Source organism: Haliotis cracherodii, unplaced genomic scaffold (genome assembly GCF_022045235.1).
Source record: "Haliotis cracherodii isolate W230 unplaced genomic scaffold, xgHalCrac1.p SCAF_5, whole genome shotgun sequence".
NCBI lineage: Eukaryota > Metazoa > Mollusca > Gastropoda > Lepetellida > Haliotidae > Haliotis > Haliotis cracherodii.
Genome location: NW_027266308.1, coordinates 65095941 through 65121457, shown reverse-complemented (window position 1 = coordinate 65121457; position 25517 = coordinate 65095941). Strand labels below are relative to the sequence as shown.

General features: G+C 43.9%; 1 protein-coding gene across 1 annotated transcript; it reads right to left on the bottom strand.

Moving 5' to 3' along the window:
• Positions 1–3924: 3924 nt before the first annotated feature.
• Positions 3925–23494, bottom strand: LOC139444301 (gamma-butyrobetaine dioxygenase-like). The gene is made up of 15 exons (XM_071225233.1): positions 23365–23494; positions 18920–18984; positions 18095–18189; positions 12606–12724; positions 11325–11467; positions 10824–10882; positions 10562–10637; positions 9951–9995; positions 9109–9233; positions 8446–8586; positions 7594–7654; positions 6547–6600; positions 6018–6086; positions 4966–5070; positions 3925–4032 (listed from the first exon to the last, which is right to left on the bottom strand). Exons 1-15 carry the CDS (start codon positions 23492–23494, stop codon positions 3925–3927), a joined length of 1395 nt encoding a protein of 464 aa, XP_071081334.1.
• Between the last annotated feature and the right edge of the window lie 2023 nt (positions 23495–25517).

Below are 25517 nucleotides of genomic sequence, written 5' to 3'. Positions count from 1 at the left end.
TTTGCGAAGTACTCTTTGCCTTGGCCATGTGGTGTTTAAGGTTGCATTGTGAACTGAAGTAAATGGTCACTTAGTATGCTAAGTGAGTGGCAGCCATGGTGCTGTTCTCCCTCCCTTCTCTCTCCTCGTCTCCGACTCTCTCCAAATGTCCATAGACAGACCTGTGCCACTGCTTGTACTGTACAGTGTAAATAAATGATGGACAACACGGCCTTTGCTTGTTTTTACTTTGGTGTTGGATTCTGAATGAGGTTCTTGGTGGTAAGCGTTCTCCACTGCCCCCGGCCCACCTGCACAAACTTGGAGCTCATGTTATAAACCTATTCATTGGGATTGCTGTTAAGTAAGAGACTTGTTTCTATAGGCAATGAAACCTATTGTGAGGTTTTACTTTCCAGTCGGGTTAAATCTCGTAAACAGGGACGTTGTAATGTCCCTGGGATTTTATATAATATCCCAGGGATTTTATAGGATATTCAAGTTATATTTGCTATAATATCTCAGGGATTTTATATAATGTCCTGGGTATTTTATTAATGTAACTTCCTTTCAGATTGTAACATGTAATGAAATGTAAAATCAAATGACAAATGTTTTCTTTATATTCCCGAGGATCGAACTCGCAACCTTCATATCTGTAGCCCAGTGAGTGTACCACGAGGCTAGAATGTCCTTTTTAAGATCCGTACGCCAGCAACAGATATTTTACGTGCGTTTCCTAAAGTTCATGGAAAGTATGTTCGAAACATAAAAATGTTGATAAATGTTGTTTTAAGTTTCTTTTTTTGGTTTATAAGTATGGAAAAACACTTTCCCTCGTCTTGGTAGACATAGCATGCCCTGGGGGTCGGGAAAAACCGCAGGGGCTTCGCCCCCTTGGTTTTTCCCTCTCCCCAGGGCATACTCTGTCTACCAAAACCTTGTAAGCGTGTTTTCTCCAATACTTAAAGTATGGGAGTTATGGTCTTGGGGCTGAGCCCAGCCTGTTTGGTGCAAGTCAGCCCAAAACCAGTTCCTCTACTTAGGGTATTAGTTAACTGATAAGACTGGTATACATACCTTTTGAGTTAATAGGATTTGGAGAGTTTGTGTGTTGTTTAACTCCACACTCAGCATAATTCTGGCCTGTAAATAATCGAGTCTGGACCAGACAATCCAGTGATTGACAACATGAACATCAATCTACGCAAATGGGATATGGTGACATGCATCAACCAAGTCAGCAAGCCTGACCACCCGATCCCTTCAGTGGCCTCTAGTTGCCTCTTTACAGCTAGCATAGGTTGCTGAAGACCTATTCTCTTTAGTGGTCGGTTCAGATTTGGAGTGACTTGAATCAAACTTGCTACAACTGCCAATTTACCCAAGTCCAGCTCTCCTTTTAAAATAGATTAGATTCGGCTTAGGTAGACTGATAGTCCGAGGATTTTGATTCCAATATATTTTTCAAATTGCCTTATGTATAAATCCTTCAATGGGTTCAAAGGGACTAGACTGTAATAAGTAGCTTGAGTAACAGTGTGTTTGTTTGTTGTTAAACACCACACTAGGCAATTGTCAAACTATATAATGGCTGTCTGTAAATAATTGAGTCTGGACCAGACAATCCAGTATATATATAATATATCTAGATATAAATTATGAACAATGTGAAATTTTTTCAAAATGCCAATAGATACCCCAGGTGTGATCAAATACTATTAGGCCTATTAGGTCTATTAGATTTATTAACAAGGCCGGTAATATTATTTTGTTATATCAGCTTTATTGTTTTGAGAAAATGTTATTATATTTAATAAAATGTCAAGAAAATGTTTCTGAATTTGGACTAAAAATGTATCAAACTATATACCTAGTGGTTGTGAATGATAAGTATTTATAGGTATCATTAACTGGTCACGTGACCTTTCTCGGCCATTCAAAACACAGGTTGGATGGCTGTTTTCAGTGTTTTGCTTGCCAGAGAGAAAATAATTTTAAAACGATAGGAGTTCCCTCCCCTAGGGCCGGATTGTCCAAGCTCCTCACAGCAATAGCCCATTCGCGGATAGGTGGCTACAACCATGCTTGGAGTTAAACTTGCAGCCGACTGACTGCAACGTTTACAAACCAGTGATGACTGTCGTCAAGTCGAATACTCTTTCCCCTGCTAAATTCTTTTCCTTGTTTGTCAATTTGAATTTCTGCTTCATTTCAACTACCATGTAATTGATATAGTAAGAATGCAAGGGGAAGTTGGTTGATTTTCCGTTCGTCTGCAATCTCGAACCAATCCGATCAAACAAACAAAAAGGTAAATTCATCTGGGAAGTATGGTCAGTTGTAAACCTTTTCAAAATCAACTACGATGGCATTCCCAAAGAAATGAACCAAAGTATAAACGTTACTACATTTGGGGTTAACAAGACTGTGCATTTGGGTTAGTTTTCAAGATTCCTGTAATGGCCACGCCCACACTGGTGGCAGCGACGTTACCGAGAGTGTGACGAAGGTGTCACGCGCTGTGGTGTGCGAACGGACGTTGAAAGAATGTGTTAGAAACATCTGTAATGCTCTCGTGCCGATGGACTGGTGAGGGCACTACAGGGAACATTCCAGTAGCTGATAAGGAAACAAGAGCATGTTCACTTAACTCTCACTCACACGCATTTTCATCACGTCAAGTCCAGCTTTCATGTGAGGATCGCTCATCATCCCCGATTCCCTGCCTAGCCCATCTGGGAAGCTTGACCACAGTCGCCGCTGGGTGAATATACATTATTATCACTGACTTTTGCTATCACCTCTATATTTTTGTATTTAATACTGACCACTGCCATCATATTATATATTACCATTGAATAGTGTACTACCACTCTATTGTGCACTGCCATTATAATAGCAGGGCAGTTATTTGTACTGATTGGTAAACTTAGTTATTTCTTTTATACATTTGTTGATTGTATGACACTTGTTGTTTGTTGGTTTCACACTAAGTTCTTTTACGTACAGATTTCTGGGTTAACATATTGTTTCAATTTGGGAATCGACACGTAACACTATTGAAAAGTTTAAGTCATCCCTCTTGTCATACAGTCATGTTGATAACTGTGAATCTTTCCCATGCATCCAAATACGAAACAGGCGAAACAGTCTGTGGTCTCTTTTTTCTAGTTCAGGTGGGTTAATCAGTGGATGGGAATTGGTAAATTAAACACACTACTTTGTTTTCGAAATCGACATAACATTGCGTATTAAATTTGTACATAGATTAGGATTCACAAACCCCAGAATACTAACACGCCGTTGGTATGCTGCAAATAAATGGCTCAAAACGAATTCTGTCCACGTGTAGCGTCACCTCAACAAGAAAACTATATTCGGCTGATGCAAGCCTGGGATGAAATAGAACGGCGTCTACGACAAGACCAGAACCAGCCGATTACGCTAGCTCAATTGGAGCAATCAGAAGTTATAATTTGGAACAATATCCCCCTGTTATCAAGAATCTTGTGTCTTCAATGCACCGACGCTGCCTCCTGATTTATTTCTGCCAGTGATTTGTCAGAGTAGTTGTAGTGCTGTAGCAGAACGTGCAATTAAAACTGCTACATGTATAAGACTGTTCAAGGTTGGCAACAACAGGATATTGCAGTCAAAAAGGTTTTTAGCTTTATTCGATCAGGTTTTCATAATTATGTTGATGTATCGATGGAAGAATAGGTTGAACAATACACTGATGTTGGTTCCGGTACAGTAACAGATTGATGCAATGGATGCATGGATGCAATCGATGATGTTCGTTGTTTCGGTACAGTAAATGTACTGAGAATTGAATTAATATATATGTCAGATGTGCGCGACTGATGAAACTCAATGTAACTCAAGCTTGAGTGGGTCATCACGTTTAAGCACCTTCTACGTGTTTTTTTAGCTTGCCATCAGCTATTGCATGTCCATGTTGCCCACTCTCGTTGCCAGTTTGCCATCTCCAAACTTGTTAGAGAACACCTGTACCTGGCTCTTGAACTCGTCAATCTGCACATAACATCCCTGTAACAAGGAAATTTCATTTGGTAAAAGAATTTGGTTGCCTCTTTTTACGTCAAGCATGGGATGGGATGCTGAAGTGAATGAGTGAGTTGGGTTTTAACGCCGCTTTTAACATTATTCCAGTTATATCACGACGTGTCAGCTTAATGTGGGTGGAAAGCCCGAAGTGATGCAGGTTTCAAAGGTTTACCACTTCGGTGAAACCCATAGGTTCCTGGCGTGCCCAAGGGACGGAACTCTGCACAGCGATTCGCGGCGCCTCAGACGACTGGGCCACCCGTGTCTCCGGGTTGCTGAAGACCTATTCTCCACCGGATCTTCATGGGTACTCACGCGTAATGAATTAATCAAGAAAAAGTTCAAAGCTGTGATGGCGCCCATGCATTCGCAGGTACATACCATCCGTTTTGTGACTTTGGAGCTAAACGCCGATTTGAGCACCATCGCATTTACCCTACAATGTGTCAACTGATGTTCCAATAAGGTCACACGTAACTCCATTTTCAAAATATTAAAACACCTTTCAAACAGAACGCATGAAACAAACGGTTTATCAACGGAGCATACATGTACTTACAACCTCAAAACCTTCGGGATATTTACTTTCTTACACGTCATTATTGGGGCGGTCGGGTAGCCTAGTGGTTAAAGCGTTCGCTCGTCACGCAGAAGACCCGAGTTCGATTCTCGACATGGGTACAATGTGTGAAGCCCATTACTGGTGTCCCCCATCCGTGATATTGCTGGAATATTGCTAAAAGCGGCGTAAAACCATACTCACTCACTTACACGTCATTATGAACAATAAAACAGAACAATCCATACAAATAGGAAAAGACAAATGAAAGTATTCGTAAAATGAATAAACTGAATTACTAAATAAAGACACATAAATTCCAACCCTTCGTATATTGTTAAGGCGCCAACAGTTACCTGGAAATGCCGGATGCCTTCATTGGGGTTAAAACTCTCCCGCCCATGGAGAACACGTCTGTTGTTGAATGAGATCATATCCCCTGCCTGCATACGGAGTCGGTACTGAGGAACGGATGAACAATAACATACAATGGTGAAAGAGCTACATGCAATAAATATGTTCCGAAAATACAACTTCAAAGAATATTGGTTTGTTTGTCTGTTGTTTTACGCCGTACTCAGCAATGTTCCAGCTACATAACGGATGTCTATAAATAATCGAGTCTGAACCAGATAATCCAGTGACTGACATCATGAGCATCGATCCACGTAATTGGAATACGATGACATGCATTAACCAAGTCAGCGAGCCTGACCATCCGATCCTATTTGACGCCTCTTACGACAAGCATAGTCGCCTTTTAGGGCAAGCATGGGTTGCTGAAGACCTAATCAACCCCGGATCTTCAAAGGTCTTTTTTAATCAGTATTCAATTCAATTCGGTTTATTCATATATAACTGTAAGACCACAGGTCCATAGTACAGAATACATGACAATGTGGAAGCGGTTAAATATGTTACAAGGATTCATTTCTTATCAACATGGCATGATATTTCAAATAGAGATAGATTTCGTATAGCCGTTTTGCTCACATGTGATATTAAAGATATTAGCTTGTATTTATGTGCATGTACATGGTATTTTTGTTCAATATATTTGTCCCTTAAATTATCATATTTACAACATACAAGTAAAAAGTGAAATTCACCTCCGACGATTAAGGAACACTGTCTACATTATCTTAAACATTTTGGTATTTTATGTGCCTGCCAACTTCAACCGTTTACCTGTGTCAGCATCATCTAAATTGTGTTAAGTATATTCTACATATTCTTATATTTACATCAGTTAAATACGTTCTGCGCATATTTGCATTCTAAAATATCTATAATATTCGCATTTCCTAGAAACGTCTTATCAGTACAAACTTGACTGTTCTGCTTAAATTCCTTTTAACAATCGAACTAGTAATGGAACACTCGATATGTGATTGTAAATTGTGTTTACCTGTAATGGGAAAGTGTTAAGAAAATGTTCCATGACTTTGTAAGCTCTATAGTAAGGTTCCACGTCCTCCTAAAACAATAGAAACAGACGAAGTGACAAAACAGCCCACAGATTATTTTCCATTCTTTCAGGAAACTAACTACATTATTGTAAGTACTTTTCTTAGGAGTTTTCATATTCGTATTTTCTCACAATAATACAAATGAACAAACGAAGGAACTAACTAAAAGCCACAAATTCAAGAACCTTCAAGGGTCACTGTAAAAGCAACGTCGAAGACACCAGGTGGTTGCTGAATGAGCCAACGTACCATTCCCATCTGGGAGCACCGTTGTTGAATGTCAGCTTCAATGCATTGACTTGTGATGTCCTTGCATAAATATGTTATACATTTGGCGTACTGATGGGATTAGCTCTCGGCGAGTAATAAATGCCTGATTAAGTTGAGTTACTTTAAGTTATTTTCAATTACGATGAAAAACACTTTTATCTCGCCCCAGTGGTAGGTGTTCTTGGTTATACTCAATACCTCTTTTGTGTGCAGAGGTCCAACAAGAGATGGACTCCATCTAACGCCAACAATCTGGAATAGAAAGTCAATATACAAGCCACAGTTGGTATATAACTAACCTGTCAACAACACAACCACTATACCAGCCACTGTTGGGATATAACTAACCTGTCAACAACACAACCACTATACCAGCCACAGTTGGGATATAACTAACCTGTCAACAACACAACCACTATACCAGCCACAGTTGGGATATAACTAACCTGTCAACAACACAACCACTATACAAGCCACAGTTGGTATGTAACTAACCTGTCAACAACACAACCACTATACAAGCCACCGTTGGTATAGAACTAACCTGTCAACACCACAACCAATATACAAGCCCCAGTTGGGATACAACTAACCTGTCAACACCACAACCAATATACAAGCCACCGTTGGTATGTAACTAACCTGTCAACAACACAACCACTATACAAGCCACAGTTGGTATGTAACTAATCTGTCAACAACACAACCACTATACAAGCCACCGTTGGTATAGAACTAACCTGTCAACACCACAACCAATATACAAGCCCCAGTTGGGATACAACTAACCTGTCAACACCACAACCAACATACAAGCCACCGTTGGTATGTAACTAACCTGTCAACACCACAACCAATATACAAGCCACCGTTGGTATGTAACTAACCTGTCAACACCACAACCAATATACAAGCCACCGTTGGTATGTAACTAACCTGTCAACAGCACAACCAATATACAAGCCCCAGTTGGTATAGAACTAACCTGTCAACACCACAACCAATATACAAGCCACCGTTGGTATAGAACTAACCTGTCAACACCACAACCAATATACAAGCCACCGTTGGTATGTAACTAACCTGTCAACAGCACAACCAATATACAAGCCACCGTTGGTATAGAACTAACCTGTCAACACCACAACCAATATACAAGCCCCAGTTGGTATATAACTAACCTGTCAACACCACAACCAATATACATACACTTGTCGCAAACACATGAATGTATCTCCATATTACCTCTCCGTCGTTGTTGAGGGTTATGTGCGGTGTTTGGAAAGACATATGAACAGGAAGGGCTCTGAAACAACAAGCCTGTCTTGGTCACAAAGTCAGCTGTTCGTGCTTTCATGAAAAAAATCATCGTGTGTGTGTGTGTGTGTGTGTGTGTGTGTGTGTGTGTGTGTGTGTGTGTGTGTGTGTGTGTGTGTGTGTGTGTGTGTGTGGGTGTGTGTGTGTGTGTGTGTGTGTGTGTGTGGGTGTGTGGAGTGGGGTGGGGGTATTGGTGTGTGTGTTACAGTGTATATATGAAACACACATAAGACCAAACTATGTCAATACCCTAATTACTGTCTGACATTGTATTGACAAGGTCAGTTGTATTGACAGAGGGTTCCCTGCACGTACAACCATATAGCCTCATATTAAAAAAAGAGTCCGCATCCATGTTATTTACCACTTAGGGATAACAATTTGATATTCTGGCTTGGATGTGATCTGTTCACGTAGTGCTTAAAAAAAGACATGAACAAAAGTGTTTGACAACACGCGTTCAGTGGACATTGTAAAAGGTTGGTCGGAGTGACATATATTCCACGAGTGAGTGAGTGAGTTTGGTTTAGCGCCGCTTTTAACAGTTCCAGTTATATCACGGCGTGACAGCTTAATGTGGGAGGAAAGCCCGGAGTGATGCAGGTCACGACAAACCTAGAAACATAATCGGGACGAACAGGGATTCGAACCCACCGTCATAGGTTTCTGGCGTGCCCAAGGGACACAACTCTGCACAGCGAATCCAACAACTCAGACGACTGGTCCACCCGTGCCCCCACATATTCCCTGACCCTCCCTTATACATGGATATACATTTACCTATCGTAGTGAACTCTTTCCCAGTTGGCTGGTATCCGAACAAGGTCCTGGAACTCCTTTGGGTACTCCTCTCTGAACCTGTGGGCCACATGGAACATGTCCACGAAGAAGTTACGCCCTCCCTCCACTTCTTTGTCAAATCTGAAGAAGGTGAGGTGAGGTGAGGTGAGGTGAGGTGAGGTGAGGTGAGGTGAAATTGGTTTTAACGTCCAAGATTATTGCACTTATATAGCGACGTGCATGCACGTGTGTGTATGTGGCTGCTTGTACTAGTCCGGACTGATGCCGATTTATAGTGCTAGCCCACTGAGATACCATGCCGCAGTTTAACATGACTACCCCACTCAGACACAGTATACTGACTCCGAGCCGACCAGTCCTTCTTTTAGCCCCTTAATGCCGAGCGCCAGACAGGGTAACAACAAGAACCATCTTTTAACGTCTTTTGGTATGACGCGGCTGGGGATCGAACCTCGGACCTTCCGCTCTCCGGGCGGACGCTCTACCACTAGACCACGGAGGCGGTCCAAATCTGAAGGAAAGTGATAACAAGGTACATGTAATGTAAGACACAGCCTTGCCTTCAGTGTACGAGTCAGTCAGTACTGTCTTCTCAATGTTAAATGAATGGGGATAACGCTAAAACGGGTAAGTTGTTGTTACCTTAGACAGTGCAGGAACTGCAGCCCCGGGGGAGAGTCGTACATAGGCTGGTCCATGTGTAACTCCAGTCTCACGGGTGAGAAGGCGAAATTGATAGGCTGTGGTGTGTCCATCACTTCAAATATCTTTGGAATAAAAAAAAGTGACGTTAAAATATTCAAAACATCATATAGAAGGACAAATGATAACAAACATGATTTATTAGGATAAATACGTTTTGTGATTATGAGAAACCCTTTTTGAGTAACTAATTAATGCTGTTACATCTCTGCCAGCTATATTTCAGCTACATGTACGTCACGTCAGACTGTAAATAATCTGGATGATAAGCCTGGATCAGACAAACCAATAACTGATACGTCAGAACCACCAAACTCTTACAGATAGTATCATTTACCGGGGCTCTATTCTGACCCTGAAACCCCTCAGTCTTGTGGACGTTGTTCAATACATCAAGTCTCATACTATATAGTGGCGGTAGGGTAGTTTAGTGGTTACAGCTTTCGGCCGTCACGCCAAAGTCTCGGGTTCGTGTTCCCCGCCGTGATGTTGCTGGAATATTGCTAATGGCGGCGTAAAACCATACTCATTCCCTCGCTCTCTCATTCTCTCTCTCTCACTCACTCTTTCTCTCTCTCACTCACTCTTTCATTCTCTCACTCACTCACTCACATCATATACAGCATTGGGAGCTTGGAATGCAATCAAAACAAACCAATCCATTCAAAGGGTTAAAGCCATGCATTTGAGCACGCGTATCTGGCGCTTTGTAAGGGGACAATCATATTCTAGTTCTTGTTAATAGCGTTATAACTAGACACAATGCACAAACAATCACCTACCTCCCCGTATACAGTTGATTGGATACGCGCAATTCTCTCCAACACCTGGTGTCACACAATGCAACAACAAAATCAATGGTTTATCTGTAAAACGTGTCTGGTGGCACAAACCTATTAGCACTTAAATCAAAGAATACAGCATTATACGCAACGGTGATGCTTAAAGCCATACACGTATGCACCCTCTGTTATCCTGGGTACTATATATCAAGTATATAATGAAACATTGCCTCGGACTCAGTAGCCTTCGAGCTTCGTTTCGGAAGTGGCGTCACCATACTCTCGTACCACTGACTAACTTAGCACTGAAAGCCTATCGCTCATGGGTGCAATTTGATTGGACGGCTGTTTTCCCTGCCATTTCAATGGGCTCGGGTTTTGCATGAAGCTATTGTAATGATTGAGTATGGTTTTACGCCGCTTTTAGCAATATTCCAGCAATATCACGGCGGGGGACACCACTGATGGGCCTATTGTAATGAATATGTTCGGGTAGTTATCCGAATAGAATAAAAATACACTGGATAATCACGAATGGCGTGTATGATTACGTATTGATTTGAGATTTTATTACAAGTTTTGGTTTTTCATATTAGAATACAACTGCTCACCTTTTTAACAGTCATGGCCTGCGTCGGTACGTCTTTCACCAGACATATTCCATACTTATCGAGCTTGTTTAGCCATCTGGTAAAACAAATGACTCATCATCATTTTTTTATTTAACATATTTTATTGTCCAAAAAGACAAAGGGAATGGGCACAAGTGCAACACTTATTACCGCCAAATATCTGTAGATGTATTGCAATCAACCGATCTCTACTGTAGAACCGATCACAACATTTCCCAGTTAAATATAAAAATACACTTACTGGAACAGACCGGTGTCACTGCCCATAACGTCACTATAAGTTACCTCAGGAATCTGACCCTTGCGGCGAAGAATAAATAGTTTGTTAGCGTAATCAAGTAATTAGCAATGCGAAAAGGAACAAATGACATGCCAGCGATACATTCAAAATCCTGTTCACGAAAAACTATAAAGTTGACGGAGATGTCACCAGGTGTTCACAGAACGGATGGCCACGTCATCCCGACCAGTAACATCCATATTAAAGGTCAAGGTCACGGTACAGTTTACACTAGGAACAGTCTGCGACCTTTGAAATATTGTTTTATTGTAACACTACAGCAACGACTTAATCCACGCCATGTGACATATATGTATATCACGCAAGAAAACTAAAATGAATGTTAAAAACGATGGAAAATAGCAGTAACAGCCAAATGTTTTCTTTGACTAACATAACTACGCTCTTTCATTTGATGAACGTCGGGCCGGTAATCAATGACATGGCAAAACTGATGCCTACCTCAGAGTCGAAGATCATCTTGCGCTGATTATTTATTTCTGCCAGTGATTTGTCAGAGTAGCTGTAGTGCTTCAGGAAAGGTAAGGGAAATAACCCTGTATGGTTCTTGTCATCACTCCAGGTGACCTTGATGACCTTGTCCCCTGTGAAGTTAACCATGGCGGTCAACGTACCTGTACCGTTACAAAACAGTACTGGCATGACGTACAGCTGTTAACAGCTGTTAATTGTACAGTGAGTGAGTATGGTTTTACGCCGCTTTTAGCAATATTCCAGCAATATCACGGCGGGGGACACCAGAAATGGGCTTCACACATTGTACCCATGTCGGGAATCGAACCCGGATCTTCGGCGTGACGAGCGAACGTTTTAACCACTAGGCTACCTGACCGCCCCTGTTAATTGTACAGAAGTAGATATACGTGTACAAAAGGAACTGTTGATACAGATCAAATGTAAACTATCCATGGATATCTACAGTAAGATGTCCTACTGTTCTCCATAATTGAAGTTATTTCATCCCAGGCAATCCATGAAATATCACTGATAATAGGTGAGGTGAAATGGGGTTTAATGTCGCGTTAAAGATTATTCCACTCATATAGCGACGTGCATGTACGTGTGTGTTTGGGCTGCTTGTACTCGTCAGGACTGATGCCGATTTATAGTGCTAGCTCAATGAGATACTATGCCGCAGTTTAATATGAATACCCTACTCAGACACTGTATACTCAGCCGACCAGTCCTCGTCCAAATCCGAGCACCAGGTAGGGTTACAACAAAAACTGATAATACATTTAGGCAACATGTTTGACCTTTCCACTTCATCACCCGGAGATGAGGGATATAGTCATTTATACGTTAAGTATTTTTCGTAATGAAGCTTGCGAACATTATATATGTTCAACACATTAATTAAGAATGTACGATACTGTAAAAAGAAAGTAATCTTAAAATAAATGATTTATTATTAGAGATTTAGACCCGTGAAGACCCGAGGTAGAATGTGTTTTCAGCAACCCATGCTTTCCGTAACATGTGACTGTGCTCTTCGTTAGAGGCGACTAAAGGGATCACTGACTTGGTTGATGCATGTCATCGTATCCCAAATGCGTGGATGTTATCAGTCACTGGGTTGTCTGGTCTCGATTATTTACAGACCGCGGTCATATAGCTCGAATATTGCTTAGGGTGGCGTTAAACAAAAAACAGAAAAAGATTAGCGATTTAGGCATTAATTAACTATATGGCTTTGAACAACAAGATCATGTGTGTGCATACCGTCCAACTCGGCAGCTGACACAGTGACGTCGACATCCTTCCAGATCACTATGGGCTGGTTGGTGGGTAGGCGGCAGGAGGGACAGTGACAAGATTGACGAAGCCACAAACTGTGATATCTGCAAAGAAGCATTATAAATGTAATCACTGCTACGGCAAAAAGAAATTATAAACTACATAATATGACGGAGTGCTAATGAATAACCACGTTATGCAGTGCTGGTTAGAGTGAGCGAGGGAGGTGGTTTAATGACGCTTTCAACAGTATTTCCGTTGTATCACTACGCGCCAGCTTGATGTGAGAGGAAAGTCCTAAGTGATGCAGGTCTCAGACGTGTAACACATTGGTGAAACCCACGAGCACGGGTATGGTGCTGACAATTCTAGAAACATAATCGGTGCGAATCGGGATTCGAACCCATGATGATAGGTTTATGGTTTGCCAAAGGACCGCAACTCTACACAGCGAAATGCGGCGCCTTAGATGACTGGGGCACCCTAGCTGACTGGGACAATTTAGATAACTTGGCACCTTAAATGACTGTGGCGCCCTAGACGACTGGGGCGCCCTGGGACGCCTTGGATGACTGGGAAAATTTAGATAACTGGGGCGCCTCAAATGACTTGGGCGCCCTAGATACCTGGGGCGCCCTAGATGACTGGGGCACCTAAGATGACTGGGACGCCTTAGATGGCTTGGGCACTCTAGACGACTAGTACGCCTTAGATGACTTGGGCACTCTAGACGACTGGTACGCCTTAGATGACTTGGGCGCCCTAGATAACGTGGGCGCCCTAGATGACTGGGGTGCCTTAGATGACTTGGGTGCCCTAGATGACTGGGGCGCCCTAGATAACTGGGGCGCCCTAGATGACTGGGGCGCCTTAGATGACTGGGACGCCTTAGATGACTGGGGCGCCCTAGATAACTTGGGCGCCCTAGATGACTGGGGTGCCTTAGATGACTTTGGCGTACTAGATGACTGGGGCGCCCTAGATAACTGGGGCGCCCTAGATGACTGGGGCGCCTTAGATGACTGGGACGCCTTAGATGACTGGGACAATTTAGATAACTTGGCACCTTAAATGACTGTGGCGCCCTAGACGACTGGGGCGCCCTGGGGCGCCTTGGATGACTGGGAAAATTTAGATAACTGGGGCGCCTCAAATGACTTGGGCGCCCTAGATACCTGGGGCGCCCTAGATGACTGGGGCACCTAAGATGACTGGGACGCCTTAGATGGCTTGGGCACTCTAGACGACTAGTACGCCTTAGATGACTTGGGCACTCTAGACGACTGGTACGCCTTAGATGACTTGGGCGCCCTAGATAACGTGGGCGCCCTAGATGACTGGGGTGCCTTAGATGACTTGGGCGCCCTAGATGACTGGGGCGCCCTAGATAACTGGGGCGCCCTAGATGACTGGGGCGCCTTAGATGACTGGGACGCCTTAGATGACTGGGGCGCCCTAGATAACTTGGGCGCCCTAGATGACTGGGGTGCCTTAGATGACTTTGGCGTCCTAGATGACTGGGGCGCCCTAGACAAACTGGGGCGCCCTAGATGACTGGGGCGCCTTAGATGACTGGGACGCCTTAGATGACTGGGGCGCCCTAGATAACTTGGGAGCCCTAGATGACTGGGACACCCTAGATGACTGGGGCGCCCTAGATACCTGGGGTGCCTTAGATGACTGGGACGCCTTAGATGACTTGGGCGCCCTAGATACCTGGGAAGCCCTAGATGACTTGGGAGCCTTAGATGCCTGGGACGCCTAAGATGACTTGGGCACCTAAGATAACTTGGGTGCCCTAGATAACTGGGGCGCCTTAGATGACTTGGGAGCCCTAGATGACTAGGGCGCCTTAGATACCTGGGGCTCCTTAGACGACTTGGGCGCCTTAGATAACTTGGGCGCCCTAGATGATTGGGGCGCCCTAGATGACTTGGGCGCCTTAGATGACTGGGACGCCTTAGATGACTTGGGCGCCTTAGATAACTTGGGCACCCTAGATAACTTGGGCGCCCTAGATGACTTGGGCGCCTTAGATGACTGGGGCGCCTTAGATAACTTGGGCGCCCTAAATAACTGGGGCGCCTTAGATGACTTGGACGCCCTAGATGACTGGGGCGCTTTAGATAACTGGGGCGCCTGAGATGGCTGGAACGCCTTAGATGACTGGGACGCCTAAGATGACTGAGGTGCTTTAGATGACTGGGGCGCCCTAGATGACTGGGACGCCTTAGATGACTTGGGCGCCTTAGATGACTGGGGCGCCTCTAGCCCCTTCCTACAAACCGACATTATAATCGGTGAAATCGTGGGAACTACATTCTCTTGATCACCTGAAAGGGTGCTTTGATTTTACGGCTTGGGTCGCGAATTCTAGCACTGACCTTGAGGAACTGATTGATGTTGTCACTGATTACATGACATCTCTATTGACTGTATTGTGCCTTCAAAAACTATAAAGCATTTCCGAACAATAAGCCGTGGATAACAAAAGAACTCAAGTCAGTGCTAAATAAAAAGAAAAGAGCTTTTGTGTTGGGGACAAGTTGAAGGTTAAAAATCAACTTAGAAAATAGAAACACATTTTTCTGACTGTGATCTTGGACGGTAATGGGAGGGCGTTAAGACAATATTTGGAACAGATAAGAAACGAGCAGAAATAAGTGTTGCAGATCTAAATCTTGCCCACGAGTTGAATATGTTGTACACTCGCTTTGGCCCTTCAGATTTCAGTAAAGAAAGAGACGTGTTCCGAAATGCTTTATCGGATGGTGAAACACAATAAGAACTATCTGTGATTTGCTACAATCATTTTCTAAAATACATTTCCGCAAAGCAACAGGTCCTGATAATCTATGCGGTATGTATAGTAGTGTAGATGATGGGGTTCCTATGGTGATGGGGCTATATTTTGCAATTGCCCAGCAAAATGCTTAGCAAATTGTCGTCATTCCGCATCATACTTTAATTATATGTGGATTGTCATAGAACCCCCATCAACTATACCACTGAACGTATTGTTAAATCTTTACAATTAAGACAGACAGAACATTTACTTCACCCATTTCAGTGTGCCTACAGGGCCGGGAGAGCACCAGAGGATGCCTACAGAGCCGGGAGAGGAGTAGAGGATGCCTGCAGGGCCGGGAGAGGAGTAGAGGATGCCTACAGAGCCGGGAGAGGAGTAGAGGATGCCTACAGGGCCGGGAGAGGTGTAGAGGATGTTTACATGACCGGGAGAGGTGTAGAGGATGCCTACAGAGCCGGGAGAGGAGTAGAGGATGCCTGCAGGGCTGGGAGAGGAGTAGAGGATGCCTACAGGGCCGGGAGAGGTGTAGAGGATGCTTACATGACCGGGAGAGGTGTAGAGGATGCCTACAGGGCCGGGAGAGGTGTAGAGGATGCTTACATGACCGGGAGAGGAGTAGAGGATGCCTACAGGGCCGGGAGAGGTGTAGAGGATGCTTACATGACCGGGAGAGGAGTAGAGGATGCATACAGGGCCGGGAGAGAAGAGGATGTCTACATGGCCGGGAGAGGTGTAGAGGATGCCTACAGGGCCGGGAGAGGAGTAGAGGATGCCTACAGGGCCGGGAGAGAAGAGGATGTCTACATGGCCGGGAGAGGTGTAGAGGATGCTTACATGACCGGGAGAGGAGAAGAGGACGCCTACAGGGCCGGGAGAGGAGTAGAGGACGCCTACAGGGCCGGGAGAGGTGTAGAGGATGCCTACAGGGCCGGGAGAGGAGTAGAGGATGCCTACAGGGCCGGGAGAGGTGTAGAGGATGCTTACATGACCGGGAGAGGAGTAGAGGACGCCTACAGGGCCGGGAGAGGTGTAGAGGATGCCTGCAGGGCCGGGAGAGGAGTAGAGGATGCCTGCAGGGCCGGGAGAGGTGTAGAGGATGCTTACATGACCGGGAGAGGTGTAGAGGATGCCTGCAGGGCCGGGAGAGGAGTAGAGGATGCCTACAGAGCCGGGAGAGGTGTAGAGGATGCTTACATGACCAGGAGAGGTGTAGAGGATGCCTTCAGGGCCGGAAGGGGAGTAGAGGATGCCTACAGGGCCAGGAGAGAAGAGGATGTCTACATGGCCGGGAGAGGTGTAGAGGATGCTTACATGACCGGGAGAGGAGTAGAGGATGCCTGCAGGGCCGGGAGAGGAGTAGAGGATGCCTACAGGGCCGGGAGAGGTGTAGAGGATGCTTACATGACCGGGAGAGGAGTAGAGGACGCCTACAGGGCCGGGAGAGGTGTAGAGGATGCCTGCAGAGCCGGGAGAGGAGTAGAGGATGCCTACAGGGCCGGGAGAGGTGTAGAGGATGCTTACATGACCGGGAGAGGTGTAGAGGATGCCTGCAGGGCCGGGAGAGGAGTAGAGGATGCCTACAGGGCCGGGAGAGGTGTAGAGGATGCTTACATGACCGGGAGAGGTGTAGAGGATGCCTTCAGGGCCGGAAGGGGAGTAGAGGATGCCTACATGGCCGGGAGAGAAGAGGATGTCTACATGGCCGGGAGAGGTGTAGAGGATGCTTACATGACCGGGAGAGGAGTAGAGGATGCCTACATGACCGGGAGAGGAGTAGAGGATGCCTACAGGGCCGGGAGAGGAGAAGAGGATGTCTACATGGCCGGGAGAGGTGTAGAGGATGCCTACAGGGCCGGGAGAGGAGTAGAGGATGCCTACAGGGCCGGGAGAGGAGAAGAGGATGTCTACATGGCCGGGAGAGGTGTAGAGGATGCCTACAGGGCCGGGAGAGGAGAAGAGAATGTCTACATGGCCGGGAGAGGTGTAGAGGATGCCTACAGGGCCGGGAGAGGAGTAGAGGATGCCTACAGGGCCGGGAGAGAAGAGGATGTCTACATGGCCGGGAGAGGAGAAGAGGATGCCTACAGGGCCGGGAGAGGAGTTGAGGATGCCACTCTCACCCTGTTGAACAATATTTATTTTTTTCAAATAAAATACAATGTGTAGCATTTCATCAATTATACATTATTCAAAAAACAATCCATTTACACAAACAATATATACAAACATCCTATCTCATTTACAACCTTTTTCAAGCAAGAATCCCACCAGCTCTTTTTAAAAATCCTGATGCGTGATTAGGCAATAAATATGGTCTCAGTTTTATAGCATAAAGCATAAGTGTTTACGGTTTTACGCCGCTTTTAGCAATATTCCACCAATATCACGACCCGGGACACCAGAAATTGGCTACACACATTTTACCCCTGTCGGGAATCGAACCCGGGTCTTCGGCGTGACGAGCGAACGCTTTAACCACTAGGCTACCCGACCGCCCCAGTATAAAGTATAAAGACACAATAGTAAGATATTTTACTATTGCATGTACATCGATAATACTTCAATACAATGTGTGTTACAACCATCAGCGTTTTCTGTTGATATACGAAACACAAAGAGATTATTAAATAGTAATGTTATTTTAACATGGTATTGATATTGATACCTTGATACGCTTCCGTCGTCCCATTTGATTGCAACATTTTTGCCGCCGTCAACTGTCGTCACAGCGGCGACCTTGGCATCTGCTGAGCTTGCATACTGTCAGGTGATACGATGACATTTAGATATGTTCTCGCATTTCTTATTTTCATTTCTATGTAAGAAATCACTGTTACCCTCAACATGCCACCACTACTTATCTTGGGTGGATTGATGCTCAAGATGTCAATCACTGGATTGTCTGGTTCAGACTCGATTATTTACAGACCGCCGTCATATAACTGGAATATTGCTGAGTGCAGCGTTAAACAACAAACAAAAAACTACCTTAATTTGTCTCATACTTAGGAAATACAAGATTATACTCTACATCATTTGATTTGTTTGTTTGTTGTTTAAAGCCGCACCAGCAATTTTCCGGCTATAGGACGGCACTCTGTAAATAATCGAGCCTGGACAAGACAATCCAGTGATTTGACATCATCATCATCAGTCCACGTAATTGGGATACGATGACATGCATCAACCAAGTCAGCGAGCCTGACCACCCGATCCCGTTAGTCGCCTCTTACAACAAGCATAGTCGCCTTTTACGACAAGCATGGGTTGCTGAAGACCTATTCTACCCCGTATCTTCACGGGTCTACATCGTTTGAAAACAGTCACTATGTATCAATGCAATTTATGTCATTGTATGCTTTTTAATAGTCTGCAAATGCCCGTTATGGTATATATATTGCATCTTTGGTTAATAATTACGTTGAAGGATCTGCTATCAAACATTGGGAGTGGGAGCTTGAATTGCTTTTGCAAGATTTAATTGACTTACTGCTGTCTCCATAAATAGTCGTCTTTCAACCAGACTCTCATAACTTGACTTTGATGGCGATGATGCTGGAAATGTAAGAGTAGTGACGGAGAGAACCTTCGGATAAAACAAAAATATATATGGACAGGAAAACGTTATAGGCGATGCACTTCATAATTTGTAATAATAATGATTTAAAACACAACCGGAAAAAGTCAGGCTGTACTATTTTCAGTGCTTGCAAACAAAGACGGTGTTGCTCTTCCTTTCGGCCATTAAGTCTGAATTGAGATCTAGACATTTTTCTGGCATAAAAGATCATAGTTAAATCAAGAAGTCATTCTTGGTTCATATCGATTTGACTGACTGTTTGTTTTATGGTTGTTTGTTGTTTAACGCCGCACTCAGCAATATTCCAGCTATATGACGGCAGTCTGTAAATAATCGAGTCTGGACCAGACAATCCAGTGATTGACATCATGAGCATCGTATCCACACATTGGGATCAATGACATGCATCAACCAAGTCAGCGAGCCTGACCGCCCGATCCCGTTAGTCGCCTCTGACGACAAGCATAGTCGCCTTTTACAGAAAGCATGTGTTGCTGAAGACCTATTCTACCCCGGATCTTCACGGTCACGGATTGACACTTTGAACTAAGGTACCAGTACCATTCCACGTTAGCATTTCATGAGCAGACAGTCCGTTTGGTTGATTGTTGGGAAAGACAGACAATCTCAACATGAGATTCAAAATAGACGTTTGTGGGTCAACATGAGATTCCCAACAGACGGGTGTGGGTTAACATGAGATTCCTTATAAACGTGTGTGGGTTAACATGAGATTCCCAACAGACGTGTGTGGATCAACATGAGGTTCCCAACAGACGTGTGTGGGTTAACATGAGATTCCTTATAGACGTGTGTGGGTTAACATGAGATTCCTTATAGACGTGTGTGGGTTAACATGAGATTCCTTATAGACGTTGGTGGATCAACATGAGATTCCTGACAGACTTTAGTGGATCGACGTTAGATTCAAGACAGACGTGTGAGGAACAACATGAGGTTCCAAACTGACGTGTATGGATCAACATGAGATTCAAGATAGACGTGTATGGATCAACATGAGATTCAAGACAGACGTGTGTGGGTTAACATGAGATTCCTGACAGACGTCTGTGGATCAACATGAGATTCCCGACAGACGTCAGCGGATCAAAATGAGATTCCTGACAGACGTCAGCGGATCAACATGAGATTCCCGACAGACGTGTGTGGGGTAACATGAGATTCCCGACAGATGTGTGTGGGTTAACATGAGATTCCCAACAGACGTCAGTAGATCAACATGAGATTCCCAACAGACGTGTGTGGGTTAACATGAGATTCCCGACAGACGTCAGTGGATCAACATGAGATTCCTGACAGACGTCAGTGGATCAACATGAGATTCCCGACAGACGTCAGTGGATCAACATGAGATTCCCGACAGACGTCAGTGGATCAACATGAGATTCCCGACAGACGTCAGTGGATCAACATGAGATTCCTGACAGACGTCAGTGGATCAACATGAGATTCCCGACAGACGTGTGTCGATCAATATGAGATTCCCAACAGACGTGTGTGGATCATCATGAGATTCCTGACAGACATGTATTAATCAACATGAGATTCCCGACAGACGTGTGTGGGTTAACATGAGATTCCCGACAGACGTCAGTGGATCAACATGAGATTCCTGACACACGTCAGTGGATCAACATGAGATTCCCGACAGACGTCAGTGGATCAACATGAGATTCCTGACAGACGTCAGTGGATCAACATGAGATTCCTGACAGACGTCAGTGGATCAACATGAGATTCCCAACAGACGTGTGTGGGTTAACATGAGATTCCCAACAGATGTGTGTGGATCAACATGAGATTCCTGACAGACGTCAGTGGATCAACATGAGATTCCTGACAGACGTCAGTGGATCAACATGAGATTCCCGACAGACGTCAGTGGATCAACATGAGATTCCCAACAGACGTGTGTGGATCATCATGAGATTCCTGACAGACATGTATTGATCAACATGAGATTCCCAACAGACGTGTGTGGGTTAACATGAGATTCCTAACAGACGTCAGTGGATCAACATGAGATTCCCAACAGACGTCAGTGGATCAACATGAGATTCCCAACAGACGTGTGTGGGTTAACATGAGATTCCCGACAGGCGTCAGTCGATCAACATGCGATTCCCAACAGACGTCAGTGGATCAACATGCGATTCAAGATAGACGTGTGTGGATCAACATGAGATTCCTGACAGACGTCAGTGGATCAACATGAGATTCAAGACAGACGTGTGTGGATCAACATGAGATTCCTAACAGACGTCAGTGGATCAACATGAGATTCCCGACAAACGTGTGTGGGTTAACATGAGATTTCCAACAGACGACAGTGAATCAACATGAGATTCCCGACAGACGTGTGTGGGTTAACACGAGATTCCCGACAGACGTCAGTGGATCAACATGAGATTCCCGACAGACGTCAGGGGATCAACATGAGATTCCTGACAGATATGTATTGATCAACATGAGATCCCCAACAGACGTCAGTGGATCAACATGAGATTCCTAACAGACGTCAGTGGATCAACATGAGATTCAAGATAGACGTGTGTGGGTTAACATGAGATTCAAGATGTACTTGTGTGGGTTAACATGAGATTCCAAACAGACATGTGTGGGTTAACATCAGATTCAAGATAGACGTGTCTGGGTTTTAACATGAGATTCCCGACAGACGTGTGTGGATCAACATGAGATTCCCAACAGACGTGTGTGGATCAACGTTAGATTCAAGACAGACGTTTGTGGGTTAACATGAGATTCAAGATATACGTGTGTGGATCAACATGAGATTCAAGACAGATGTGTGTGGGTTAACATGAGATTCAAGTTAGACGTGTGTGAGTTTTAACATGAGACTCAATATACACGTGTGTGATCAACATGAGGTTCCCAACAAACGTGTGTGGGTTAACATGAGATTCCGAACATACGTGTGAGTTAACATGATATTCCCAACAAATGTGTGTGTATCAACATCAGGTTCCCAACAGACTTGAGTGGGTTAACAAGATTTCCGAAATACGTGTGTGGGTTAACATGAGATTCCCGACAGACCTCAGTGGATCAACATGAGATTCCCGACAGACGTGTGTGGATCAACATGAGATTCCCGACAGATGTGTGTGGGTTAACATCAGATTCCCAACAGACGTGTGTGGATCAACGTGAGATTCAAGAAAGACGTGTGTGGGTTAACATGAGATTCCTAACAGACGTCTGTGGATCAACATGAGATTCCCGACAGACGTCAGCGGATCAACATGAGATTCCTGACAGACGTCAGTGGATCAACATGAGATTCCCGACAGACGTGTGTGGGGTAACATGAGATTCCCAACAGACGTCAGTAGATCAACATGAGATTCCCGACAGACGTGTGTGGGTTAACATGAGATTCCAAACAGACGTCAGTGGATCAACATGAGATTCCCGACAGACGTCAGTGGATCAACATGAGATTCCCGACAGACGTCAGTGGATCAACATGCGATTCCCGACAGGTGTGTGTGGATATTTATTTGGTATATATTGCTTTCGAATATCTTTTAAGGATTGTTTCGTGGCGATTCCCACACTGAAACAATATATTAACCCAGAAATGTGTATGTGAAAGAACCTTGTGTGAAACCAACAAACAAACAACAAGCGGCATACAATCAAGAGATGTATTACAAAAAAATAACTAGGTTTACAATTCAATACGAATTGCTTTACAGCAATTACAATGACAATACACAACAGAGCAGCATTGCAATATTCAATGGTAATATATACTATGATTGCAGTGGTCAGTATCAAATACAAAAATGCAGTGGTAATAGCATATGTCAGTGATAGTAACCTATCTTCACCATGCGGCGACGGGCAGGGAATCATGGATAATGAGTGATCCTCACATGAAAGCTGTCCTCAGCAGTCCATCGGCACGAGAACATTACAGACGTTTCTACAGCATTCTATCAACGTCCGTGGTAACCGGAAGTATACACGCAACACCAGCATCTAAATATAGTAACTTCCTGACAACTGCTTACCTTTCCTCGACGACTAATCACTGCCCAAACACAGTGCAATGAATTGCAACAGAATCTCAACAGAAACAATATGACAAAGTTACAATGATTGTTCAACAATAACACACACCGCCTTATAACAGGATGGCCATATGAAGGTAAACTGATACACATATTCTCTAGATTATAATATGTACATCATTTTTCAGAGTTTGGAACTTTGTGTTGTCTCATGGAACCATATATTGTGTATTCGTACCATTTCTCACATTGTTTAACAATTCCACCTTTACGAAAAACAAAAGTTTACATTACCTGTGTTGCTTGTAAATCTTTTTGAATTGGAATCAGCGGACAATCCAAGTACACGACATTCTTGATGCCAGCTTTGAACTGATTTTTCCAATACTTGTTTCTTACAGACTCGGAGTACAGCACGATACATGCTTCTGCAAAGTTGATCGTTACTGTAACATATGTATATATATATATATATACACACACACGAAGGGCGTGCGTGAACTGGATATTGGAAGTTTCCTCCAGCGATAGGTCTTTAATCTGACATATATACATGTAGGTTGTGGGTAAATTTCTTAAAAAGACAGATGTTTTTTTTCGATGGGAACGACCCCATTTCGCACGTAATCGTAAAAATTGAGATATGTAACAAAGGAACCGCGGTAGGTGTAATCCGTCCATGTCATGCGATGGAAAATTCCCAGAAGCTCATCTGATTATTTTTCTGAAAGGTTTGCAGCATTATGTTAAACATGAAATACTAACAGGGTTATCAAGTTTATGCTAACAAGAAACAAAACAAAACTGCACGAATGTTGCATAATGATAGGCCATAGCACAGTAATAATCAAAATACGGTTTATTCCACGCACTCTATACGTACCGGATATAAACTTTGCATATTGACACATGATAAAATTGCCCATAGATGGACGACAAAGTAGCCAACTTCAATATGGCTGTCATTGCAGGGATTGGATTAGAATAATAAGGACCCATTGAAAGTCCGGTGCTGGTATCTAATTATACATATACAAGTTTAAAAAACAGAGGTGTCAGAGATGCTGTGAACTCCATACAGTGAAATTCGATAAACGTAATATATATGTTTGGTTTGTTTTTTTGTTTTTTTGTTTAACTCAGCACTCATTAATATTACAGCTATATGACGGCGGTCTGTAAATAATCGAGTCTGGACCAGACAATCCAGTGATTTGACATCATGAGCATCAATCCAAGCAATTGGGGTATGATGACATGCATCAACCACGTCAGCGAGCATGACCACCCGATCCCGTTAGTCGCCTCTGACGACAAGCATAGTCGCCTTTTACGGCAAGCATGAGATGCTGAAGACCTATTCTACCCCGGGTTTTCACGGGTCCAACAGGCAAAATGGCGGCGAATTGTGGTTATGACAAAGAGGGGACGTCAATATCACAAGTTGCCCGACTATTTGGCAAATAAAAAATATAGTTTCTGTGGGAAAAGTACCATCAAACGGATGGGCTGCAATGAGACCTAAGCGTGGCAGGGCTAAAAACGACGCTTAGACTAAATCCTCTCATGGCATAAATTGCACTACGCAATAGATTCAAATTTGCTCCTGTTACCAATAGAGAATTCCGTACACTATCAGGAAGGCCAATTTCAACATCCACCGTTAAAAACCGACTCTATGTAGTCCGCCTGAAAGCAAGGCGCCATGTGAAGGCTGTGTTACACCATGCTTACAGGCGAATCAAGGTTTTGCATCCGATTAACAGATGGCAGAAAACGTTTTTGGCGACGTAGCGGCATGCGGTATGCAAGGGCAACAATTCTTGACCATAATCGGTATAGGGCGGTAGTGTCATAGTCTGGGGCGGTGTAAGGCGTGGCAGGCGAACTGATCTAATTATTGTGAATAGACATTTGACTAGACAGAGATATGTCGACGAATGCTGTTTGCGTCCTGTCGTTGTCCCATTCGCTGGGACTATCGGCAGAAATGTTGAACTGCAAGATGATAATCCCACACCACGTCGTGCCCTTACCTTAAACCTTTCTATTGTATAAAGAAGGTATCTGTATACAATTTTCACTGTGTAGTAAGTAAGCTTGCAAGTGTGTGCGTGAATTTTCACGGGGTCATTTAAGAATTGACTTTCACGTTGTGTGAGTTCACTGGAGTATGAACCTTTATAGAGTGAGGGCCAAACTGTATGAACGTCGGAGTTTCAGTAAACGAATGTACTCAAATGATATCCTCATTAGATGAGAAAGGTATGTTAAGAACTACCTCCGTAAGTCAGCCACAATGACAGCGCGTCGTAATACATGTACAAGACGTCAAAATGGCCGACATGATAAAAGTGAGGTTTACAGGATTTAGTCATCATTGATCAACTAGCCGATCATAGACAAGTGATTAAATATGTGTCAAGTAAACACTAAGGTAAATCACA